The following is an 11,673-nucleotide window of genomic DNA, read 5'->3' on the forward strand; positions in this document are numbered from 1 at the left end:
GAAACCTCTGAAACTCTCACAATTTAGTTTTTAGACCCCTTAAAACACAATTGCTATCAGCCTAGGTAATTAGTCAAGTTGTTACTTAGTCAAATTAACAAATTTAGGTTAACACAAATATATCATATCAATGTATAGCAACGGAAAATAAAAAACACAACGATATGATAACCCAGGAAAACCAAACCGGTAAAAAACCTGGGGAGGATTTAACCTAGCTATCCTCAAGGTAAAAAGCAAATCCACTAGAAAGAATCAAAGTTCAAACAATAAGACTTACAAGCCCCCACGCTCGACTTCTTATTGCTACCCACCAGTAGAACTTACTGACACGACCACGTGCAAGCTCCGAATCCACGGACTCCTTCTTTCTTTGGCCTTTGCAAAACACAAACACCTCCGTTTGTGACTTTGAGATTCCACTCAAAGGTTTAGCAACACAAACTCTCCTGTTTGTGACTCCAAGACCACCCTTGAATGTTTAGATCATCAACACCTTTGATGACAAGAGAAGGCAGCAACTTCTACAGTACCGGATCTTGAGATTCTTCAAGGAATAGCACCGGTAGAAGACATAAGAGAGCTTTTTAGGAATAAAACCCTAAATACAAAAGAGGCACACTCTTTTCTCTCTGAAAAGCCACATAAAAACGTGCTTAGGGTTTCCTTTATATACTGGGAGAAGTAGATTAGAAACCTTAATCCTTAATGGGCTTGAACTACTGTTTGGGCTTAATTAAAATTCTGCAAATATGACTTTCGATCAATCGAGTCTGTCTTTCGATCAATCGAACCAGACAGATTATGAAATCTTCTTCCAGCAGCTTGTATATTCTTGAATCTTAACTTGAATCACCTTGAGCATTGTCTAATAATACCTATAGACTCTAAGATCTATATCTAGACAAGTTTGTGTTCACGATTTGCCAATTGTTCTAAACATTTAGAACCTAACATAACCGAAACCTCTGAAACTCTCACAATTTTCCACATCAACACAATATTAAAAAAATAAAACGTAATTGAACTTTTCTAAAACCCGACTTTGCCTTTAGTCAGCCCAAGTCCCCCCAAAACAAAACCCCGAATCAAAAACTCTCTTTCTAACACATTCCATTTCCTTCTTCTTCCTCAACTATCTCATTGAAAGCAACTCCATCTCCTTTTCTCATCTCTCCATCCGATCAGCATCGAAACTCCTCCTTTGTTTTGTGTGCTCCTCCGTCTTCTATTTCTTTGTTTCTTCTCTACCTCAAGTTTGTTTCTCTCTCTATGACTGCTTCTCTTTATCTTTTTTTTTTTTCTTCTTCTTCTTCTTCTTCTTCTTCTTCTTCTTTTCGCGAAAATCAGACCACTCTGTTTCTTTTGTGTGTACAGTGTAGTGTGTTTCTTTTGTTTTAACTTTGTTTGGTGTGTCTTTTTGTTAAGTATGATGTGTGCGTATAGCTATTTGACATGCCCAATTGATTTGATGGCATAGTTGAGCTTTAATTAAAATTTTGTAGAGTACCACTGTGAGAATATGCCAAACATGAAAATAAGTGCTTTTGTTATTATTGTTATTATTATTATTATTATTATTTTACTAACAAAAACATGTGGAGTTTAAAAGAAGGAAAATAAATAAAAATAAAAAACTCCAAAAGGTGGAGAGAATAAGTGGGTGAGAATAAAATAAGGTAACCCTTAATACCCGTTTGGATATGGCTTAAAATCCCAGTGTTTGGCGTTTTGGTGTTTATTTTTTATTTTTTAAAGTCAGTTTTCACGTGATTATGCACTATTCAGTGGCTCTCGTGTAATGTTCACGAGATCTATAAACCTCTTTTTTCAACAAAACTTTCATTAAAAATGAGTCCCAAGCACTATTCACACATTTAAAAATTATTTTACTATAGTGTTTTCAGTTTCAGTTTTCAGCAAAATAAGCGGTATCCAAACAAACCCTTAGTAGGATATTTATTTAGAGTAAAAAAATAAAAATGATCCTGATACAACAAATTTCACTATTTAACCTCAAGAAATTAATGTCGTCAGTCATAATTTTTTTTCTTTAAATTTGTTTATTATTTATTATGTTATTGCTATTTACCAATCACAATTATTATCGCATTAATTTATAGAATGTTATGTTATAAAATTTGAAGTATCTTTAGCATTTTGTAGAATATTTAGAATATATATATATATATATATATATGTATAATGATAATTTCAAAATGTTACACTGGTATTGATCAATAACAAAATATATCGTTTCCTTAACGAAACCGAAATGGTCTCTGATACAAAATTGACTCCTTGCAATGTACAAAATGCATGTGTCCGACAAAATGTCTTACTTATGCATTAGTTTAAGTCAAATTTGTTCCTCAGGGTTTAGTTTCCACATTTTTTTTTCATATGCATATAGGCATATTGGGCCATTAACATAATTGGTATTTTTAGTATATTAGAAGTTTCATCATTAAACCCCAAATTTCAACATTAGAATAGTATTCTTATTTTCCCAAAAAAGGAATAGTAGTTGTGCGTGCCCAATTTGTATGGTTAATGGGCTTGACCTCTACGTGGGCTCACAATCTATTTGTTTCGTGGGCTTTTGTGTTTCCTACTGTGGGTGGTCCTATGCTCGGCAAGCCCAAATACAATTCTATTTCCTAAAGCCTTTCTCCTTCCCTCATAGGATCCCTCCTTTGCTCCCTCTGAGTGTCTACTCTCTTCTCTTAATACTCTTCCCAAAATCGCCAACCTCCTTTTTCTCTTTCTCATCTCTTATTTATTTAGTGGAAGGGTTATGATTATCCAGGTTATTAATGGGATTGGGGGTCCAATTCCATTGTTTCAAAGTGGGTGTTTAGGTGGGAGTGGGAGTAGTGGCATTGGAACTGCTACCCACCTCAGAAGATCTGCTCGACAGCAATACTCTCCAAGGCAATGCCGGGATGCCGAGATGCGGTATCCCTAAGCAGTTGCCCTCTTGTCCAAGATATAGTTAATTGGGCCAGGCCCAGGTGACGAAGCAAGATGCGTTCGGACACAGATTATTCATCCAATGGGCTCTACGCAAGCATGAAGCCTGGGCCCATGGCCTTGGTAGGCCTAGGGCCCGGCCTCAGACAAAGGGGTTGGGGTCATAGGCCGTACCATTGGGCCGAGGATCAGGGCCCAAGTAACCCTGGGGACCCTTATGCTGTACATTAGCCCCTCCTTGATTTGTGCTTGGTACCCAAGAACGAATCAAGGACACTAAAGGACAGAAACTATCCGGGAAGTCTAACGGGTGGATACTGGACAACTTAAAAGACTCATTAATGTGCCCTTAAAAGGCGCATTGCAACTAATTATTGGCTCAGCCATCATCATTGTCTGACAGTTCGTGAACCGAGGGGGTGCGCGTGTGGCAGTTTGGGTGGGGATTCGTAGGGTTTCCCGCTTCCCATTTATTAAATGTCATTTATTCCCCCTTTTGGCTCCTATAAATAGTTCCTTCTGGAACTCTACTTCACTTTTTCTTTTTTCATTCTCCAAACTTCCGCTCTGCCGTGCATATCTCTCTGTGCGTTCATCCTTCAGTCTAGAACACCCTACTCTCCTAGAGCCCAAAGTAAGTTCCCTCTGTCTTTCCTCTTATTCTTTCTATTTCATTTAGTTCTCTCTCAACCATAGTTTAGGAATCTAGTTTTGAAAATGGGCTATTCTTATCTTTTATCTTCAGAAGCCTCCTTGGCTAGTTTTAGGGCTGCCTACAACGTCCCTGAGGATGTCGATATTGCCTATTGTCATGAGGGTGATATCGACATCCAAAGGCGTCGTGGTGTAAACACAGTATTCTTTCCCTTGATGGCCATTCTTGAAGGTGGGGTTAGGTTCCCCGCTGACCCTCTCATCATAAGCACCCTTAGATTTTTTCAGTCTATGTCCTGACCAACTCCCCCCTAATTTTTATCGAGTAGTGAGTTGCGTTAGTAGGTTGAACCAGTTGTTCAAGTTGCAACAGAATCACCATGACATCAATTTCAAGTACAGTTTGTGTGGTAAAATTACGTCCGATTATTATTTAAAAACCAAAGACATGCGGGTACGGCTTATATCATGCCTACCTGACTCAAATAGGAACACAACCGGCGAGTTTGTACAGGTGAGTGGCAACTGGTTTGCTGACGAGCTCCCCCGCCCGTTCTCGCCACGTGATGTAGGTTAATACCGAGTATATTTGTTTGTTAATCTACGTTTTCTTAATTGTACTTGTGAATATTTTGATCGACAAGTTACTAACCAATTTTTGTGTTGTTTCCTTGCAGAGAGCAAAAGGTTCAAGCCAAACATCAGAGTAGTACACGTTCGGGACCTAAATTTTGTACTTAGGTTGGAGATTTTTGTTCACTAGGACAGACAACTCCGAGCATCTCACTTGATCCTCGGTGTTAACCCTGTATATTCCACCTGGCAGGTGTTTAGTTAGGCTTTATTAGTAGATAGTCCATTTCTCTCTTACATTGATGTTCGGCATGCGAATTTCCTTCCTCCAAAACTAACTGTAGGCGAAGCACGTGATCTCGGCCCTCGGTATATCTGCTCAGGCGAACTCGCGCCAGTGAGGGACGAGTCAACTGAACGTGTGTCCCAAAACCGTCGAAAACATGTACTTTTTGAGCCTGAAGCCCCTATTGAGACCCAGGCCTTCGTTCACGTAGCCGAGGAAGCAACAGTCGAGTCAGTTAGTTCTTTGAGGACTGATTAGAATCAAGGTCACGATATGGTGACGAGAAAGACTATGACGATTGCCCATTTCGTGCCCAACGCCCGACCAACCCCACAGCAACAGGAGTCCCAAGGCAGATATCCAACACCCCCCCTCCTCCTTCAAGCTGTTCCCGGAAGAGACAGTGTACTGCTGAGCAGACCCACGCTAGCTCGGGTGACGCACCCATGACAACTCCTCCCCAACCATCAGGGGGTATCGTCATCTGGCAGTCAACGGCCCAAACAGGGATGAACGTGGCGTCCACCTCCCGAGCTGTGGCAAAATGGTAACCTACCTTCCAGCTCGACGGTAAACCTCTTCCCGCATCTGCCAGCGTAAGAGTATGGGATAAGGGCGAAGGGGGTCGCGTTGCCCAAAGTTTGGTGCACGCCCTCCTTTTGCCCGAAGACATACATGTTTTTAAGGACGGGACGAACGAGTCATTAGGGAGGCAATTGCAATGGCACACCATAGCGGTAATCTCTTATCCCTTGGTTTTCTATTCGCTTTCACATGCACAATCTTTTCATTTTCACACCCGTCATTATTGTTTTATCAGGCCACGCAACTGACTCACATCCTTGATGAGCGGTTAAAGGAGGTTTCTGAGGATGCTTAGTAGGAGAAGGCTCTGAAGGAGGTTGTCGCGGTGACAGCGGAGGAGAAAACGAAAGCTACCGAGACTGCTGAAAAGAAAGCTGCTACGTTTGAGAAGGCTAGGGAGTTGGCGGAGAAAAGGTCCATGGAGCTGGAGGGGAAGCTGGGTGAGACCGAGCTTAAACTGGCGAAAGCTGTGAGTCTGAATACCGCTTAAGCTGAGGAGTTGGCCAACCTGAAAGTGGCTTTGGAGGCTTGCGAAAATAAATGGTACAACGAAGGCTTTGCTGATGCGAAGAACTCCGTAGAGCCGATCATTCAAGAAGCTCGAAAGCTCACATTTTAGGAGGGTTGGTTGGCTGCCTTGCAAGCTCTAGGGTTCCCCGAGGACTCTCCTTTAAGAGATCCCAACCAAATCCCTTTCCCGGGCCCTTCTCTTACTGTACAAAATCCTCTTGGAGCTACTAACGAGGAAGAGTTACCAAGTATGAGGGAGTTGGTGGAGGCAATTGATTCCCACGTGGAGTTAGTTAACCTAGAAGTCACCAGCAACCTCCGTGATGGTGACCGGCCCGGTGAGGATGTTCAGCTTCAGCCACCTTTAGCAACCCAACAGCCACCCGGGGACGCCGCCCACTTCTAGCCTGCAGACTCTTCAACCTGATTGCCGAAATAATTTCTACTTTTTACTTTTCTTTTACTTAAGTAATTTCTCTATTTTCATTAGGTTTGCCCATGTCACCGGGTTGTGGTGACAGAACAATTATTTTTCCGGGTTTAACTTTCCCTTAGTCACTGGGTTATGGTGACAAAACATTGGTTTAATTTTTATACGTTAGCTTTATTTGATTATGGTATAATTGCTGAACACTTGCCTTAAGCATGTCTATGGATGTTTGATTCTAAGTTGTTCCTTTTATCATGTTCTTTCATTTTTTGCATATTATATGTGCTCTTAGTGACTGGGTAGTTTGATCATGGTGACCAGGATTGCTCTAGAAGGGATCTTCTTTATTTAGAAAGAATTGGATCCTCGGCAATAATAATTGAATTTGACATATGTTGACCCCTTAGGAGAACGTAGAGTAATTACCTTCCTCATAATGCGGGTTGTGCCCGGTAAATGGGGTTTCGTCCCTTGAATAATTCGGCGTTATCTCCGCGTGTTCGGTGATTAGATTAGAGTTGGGAAGCTTGCTTCAATTCTTGGAGTAACTCAGTGTGAAGTCCCTCCTCATCCAGTGATAAGGATCTAACCGGGAAGTAGATTACTGTTAGATAAAGCTTAAAATTGGGCTTCCACAAGCCCGGTGTTAAAAATTGAACCAAGGATAGGCTTCCATCCTTAGGATGGTTTAGTGCAATGCTTCCACCTGCTTGGTGATGAAAATTGAACCGAGGCAAGGCTTTTGTCCTTAGAAAGATTTAGCGTAAGGTTTCCACCTACTCGGTGATGAATATCGAGCCAAGAACAGGTTTTTGTCCTTAGAAAAATTTAGCGTAAGATTTCCACCCGCTCAGTGATGAAAATTGAATCGAGGCAAGACTTTTGTCCTTAGAAAGATTTAGTGTAAGGTTTCCACCTGCTTGGCGATGAAAATCGAGCTGGGAATAGGTTTCTATTAGAAAAATTTAGCGTAAGGTTTCCACTTGCTCGGCGATGAAAATTGAGTCGGGAATAAGTTTTTGTCCTTGGAAAAATTTAGCGTAAGGTTTCCACCTGCTCGGCGATGAAAATTGAACCGAGGCAAGGCTTTTGCACTTAGAAAGATTTAGTGTAAAGTTTCCACCTACTCGACGATGAAAATCGAGCTAGGAATAGGTTTCTGTCAGAAAAATTTAGCGTAAGGTTTTCACCTACTCGGCGATGAAAATCGAGCCGGGAATAGGTTTCTGTCCTTGGAAAAATGTAGCGTAAGTTTCCACATGCTCAACAATGAAAATCAAGCCGGGAACAGGTTTCTGTCCTTAGAAAAATTCAGCGTAAGGTTTCCACTTGCTCGGCGATAAAAATCAAGCCGGGAACAGGTTTTTGTCCTTGGAAAAATTTAGTGTAAGGTTTCTACCTGCTCGGCGATGAAAATCGAGCCGAGGCAAGGCTTTTGTCCTTAAAAAGATTTAGCGTAAGGTTTCCACCTGCTCGGAGATGAAAATCGATTCGGGAACAGGTTTCTGTCCTTGGAAAAATTTAGCTTAAGGTTTCCACCTACTCGGTGATGAAAATCAAGCCAGGAATAGGTTTTTGTCCTTGGAAAAATTTAGCGTAAGGTTTCCACTTGCTCGGTGATAAAAATCAAGTCGGGAACAAGTTTCTGTCCTTGGAAAATTTTAGCGTAAGGTTTCCACCTACTCGAAGATGAAAATCGAGCCGAGGCAAGGCTTTTGTCCTTAAAAAGATTTAGCATAAGGTTTCCACCTGCTCGACAATGAAAATCGAGCCGAGGCAAGGTTTTTGTCCTTAGAAAGATTTAGCGTAAGGTTTCCACCTGCTTGGCAATGAAAATCGAGCCGAGAACAGGTTTCTGTCCTTGGAAAAATTTAGCATAAGGTTTCTACCTGCTCGATGATGAAAATCGAGTTGAGAACAGGTTTCTGTCCTTAGAAAAATTTAGTGTAAGGTTTCAATCTGCTCGGCAATGAAAATCGAGCCAGGAACAGGTTTCTATCCTTGGAAAAATTTAGCGTAAGGTTTCCACCTGCTCAGCAATGAAAATCAAGCCGAGGCAAGGCTTTTGTCCTTAGAAAGATTTAGGGTGAGTTTGGTTCAGTTTTTTGTAAAAGTGCATAATGAAAAAGTGGAGTTTCAAAAAACTGAGTGTTTGGTAAAAGCTGTTAAAAAATACTTTTTGAAAAAACTGAGTGTTTGGCTAGCACTTATAAAAGTGGCAGTTTGAGGGATAAATTACCAAAAAGGATAATGTATATATAAGGGAGTTTATTTCATACTCTTTTTTTTTTTTTTTTTTTTTATGTGAGTTTATTTCATACTTATTAAATCATCTATTTCATATACTTACTAAAAAATAATAATAATAATAAATATATATTATTGGTATTATTTTAATATTGTTTGGGAAATTTTTCTTTTTTAGTGTCATAATTATTTGTTATTACCATTAAGGACTTCTTATTAATATTAATTAAATCTAAATAATTTTCATCATCATGAAGCACAAAATAAAAATGTAAAAAGATGATAAAATATACACCAATAATCCAAGTTTAAATTGTACTACATAAAAATGTAAAAAGATATAAAATACATATCAATAACCCAAGTTTAAATTATACAACAAAAAAATATAAAAAAGATGATAAAATACATACCAATAACCCAAGTTTAAATTGTACTACATGATATTATAAAAAAAAAAACAAAAAAAAAAAAGACAACTACTCATTATTATCCCCCCAAATGGAAATAGCAACGGAATCACGAAGAACCACCATCACAGGGTCTGTTAAAGATCCTGAGTTCTGCTCATAACTACTACCTGCTTCACTATTATGTTCTCTTCTAGAAATTGAATCTCGATTGGCGTTTATGAAGCCCCTATCATCCCTATCATTTAGTCTAACAAAATTATGAAGAGCCATAGTAGCAGATACAATAAGTAATTGGATATGGAATGGAAAAGATGGCATGTTTCTGATAATTCTCCATTTATTCTTCCACACACCAAAAGTGTGCTCAATCGTACATCGAAGAGATGAGTAAGCATGGTTAAATTTTTCATGTCTAGTTCTAGGGCTTCCACCTCTCCTTCGAAAGTCTTGAAGATGGTATGATATCCCCTTGTATGGTGCCAAATAGCCTTTCATCATTGGGTATCCAGAATCAACTACATAATATTTCCTTAGAAAAAAAAAATTCAATTGTATTAACACACTCATAAAATATGTCATTATAATGAACAATTGATTAACCAATTACAAACCTGGTGGTGGGTGCGGAAAGTTGTTACTTTGTTTACGAATAGTATCAAGAAAAATGTGAGTGTCGTGTGTTGCACCTTCCCATCCAAGCAAAACAAATGTGAATAACATATCAAAGTCACATGCAGCCATCACATTTTGGGTTGGATATCCCTTTCTTCCAAAGTATGGAATGGACTTCTCAATAGGTACAACTGCTATCAGATGTGTGCCATCAATCACACCGATGCAATCCTAATAAAAACATTAATAGTTTTCAGTTCCACATGCATTGTATTATCTTATATACAATAACACTTATTCAAATATACAATAGTACACATACTTTAAAATGTGGCCAATAAATTGGATGGTCTTGTATTTTGGTTGGAACTTCACTAAAAGTTGGATCCGAAGGCTTTACATATGCAGCTGCAAAGCGAGCACACAACAGAGTGATCATCTTCTCAAAATATCTACTTATGGTTTCACCTGAATGCTGAAATATTTCTTAAACCATTTAGTTACATGTTCCATGACCAAGTATCAGTAAACAGATTGCCACTGACTCTTTTAACCTTATATTCCTTGAATGTTGAAGTCCATAGTCACGTTGTAAAACTTGACACAAATTAAAAAAACACCTCCTTTTTCATTCTAAACATGTTGTAACACAATTTCTCATTACCTTCCATACAACGTCTCACCCAAGCCCACCCTGTTTGTTCAGAATCATAACAAGGAGTCTTATTAATGTACTTATTGAAATATGTCACAACTGCTTCACAGGTAACTGCCACAAGCTGGTAAAACTCCTCATCAGAATCGTCGTTACTATCATCATCATCAAAATCACTGTCACTGTCATCATCACTGTCACTACTCTCACCATCATCATCATCATAGTTATCACTATCATTATTATTGTCAACATTGTTATAATCACCACCATCATGATAATCACAGTAATTTCTGTAATCCCCATCCATTAATAGTTTCATAAAATTGCCACTCTCATGAGTACCATTATAATCATCCATATTGGTTTAGGCTACACAACAAAGTAACAAATAATCAACCATTGCTAATACTTAATATAAATCAACATAATAATCAACAAAGTAACAAAAGGTGTAACAGTTGACTAGAAACACGTTGCATACCAACACAATTCAGAACATCAAGTACATAACACTGTAACAGTTGCTTCAAATGTGTTTACATTACACATACATTAGTCCAAAGCTAATACTAAATATCACATAACTTAGTTTAAAGTTAATACAACATAGCTAATACAACATAAAGCTAATATTAGTCGTAAGTTAATACAACATAGAGTTAATATTAGTCCTAAGCTAATACAGAGTACCACATAAGGTTGGTCACTTCTTTTGGTTCCAACAAATCATTCCTTGTAGCCACTCCAGCTGTGACTCTGGCTCCTTGAAAGTTAGGAACATCTCCCTATGTGACCTTTTTAGTAAGATATAGGAAGCTTGAACCACAAACTTACTATCCACTCCAGGAAGTGCTCTCACAATCAGCATGACATTATCAATTGAACTTGGTGACTCTCGAGAAGTACCTTCAGACTTATTCTGACATACAGTTATTAATTGACTAATACGATTGTCCAACATTACAGCTCCTCCTATCTTCTTCTTTTTCTTCTGTGAGGGTATTGATTCACTAGTTCACTTTTGCCCTGAACTACATGATTGACTAGTATATCCTTGCTGCAAACTATCAATGTCTAAACTCATGTCACATTGATCATCCTTAAATTTGGAGCTACCATCTGAATCACCAGCACCCTCTTGTGGCATTGTTGGAGGGAGTGTATTTGAAGAAGGGGTCCATGCAGCTACTCCAGTTGCTGCAACATCCCTAAACATTATATCAAATTGTTCTATATTCTGTGGACCTTTCTCTCGAAATTTTTTAGCTTTGGGTAATTCCTACAAAATGTAATTGTAATTTCACTCATATAACAATAATATAAAAAAACTATCTCCAACTAACTACATATTAATAAAATACTCAACTCACCTTCAACTTCCGGATCCACCAATCATCAGTAGCACGAATCGTTCCCTTCACTGCATCCCAACCTAAACCTGTGTCAAGATTCCTCAATTGTTCCCACACTCTCCAATCACCTTTTAATACATCCCACCTACTTTTTAATTGGTCCTTATCATAGTTTTAACCGGTCTCATCACAAAATTTGGTCACTAGATTGGTCCAACCTTCGGTACTAAAGGCAACACCTTTTGATCTATTCCCGAGTTGAATCTGTTCCACACAAAGGTTACAAAAAGTAGTTGTCCAGCTTGGATTATTATCCCATAATGCTCTAGCCCTTTTTGCCTCGGGGTTGGAAGTGGTGTTTTTACCTATCTATAAAGTTA

General features: G+C 38.9%; 1 protein-coding gene across 1 annotated transcript; it reads right to left on the bottom strand.

The window, feature by feature from the left end:
• Positions 1-8,737: 8,737 nt before the first annotated feature.
• LOC126697410 (protein ALP1-like) lies at positions 8,738-10,299 on the bottom strand. The gene is made up of 4 exons (XM_050394408.1): positions 9,948-10,299; positions 9,606-9,751; positions 9,283-9,514; positions 8,738-9,186 (listed from the first exon to the last, which is right to left on the bottom strand). Exons 1-4 carry the CDS (start codon positions 10,297-10,299, stop codon positions 8,738-8,740), a joined length of 1,179 nt encoding a protein of 392 aa, XP_050250365.1.
• Between the last annotated feature and the right edge of the window lie 1,374 nt (positions 10,300-11,673).

The sequence above is a fragment of the Quercus robur genome, chromosome 2 (assembly GCF_932294415.1).
Source record: "Quercus robur chromosome 2, dhQueRobu3.1, whole genome shotgun sequence".
Lineage (NCBI taxonomy): Eukaryota > Viridiplantae > Streptophyta > Magnoliopsida > Fagales > Fagaceae > Quercus > Quercus robur.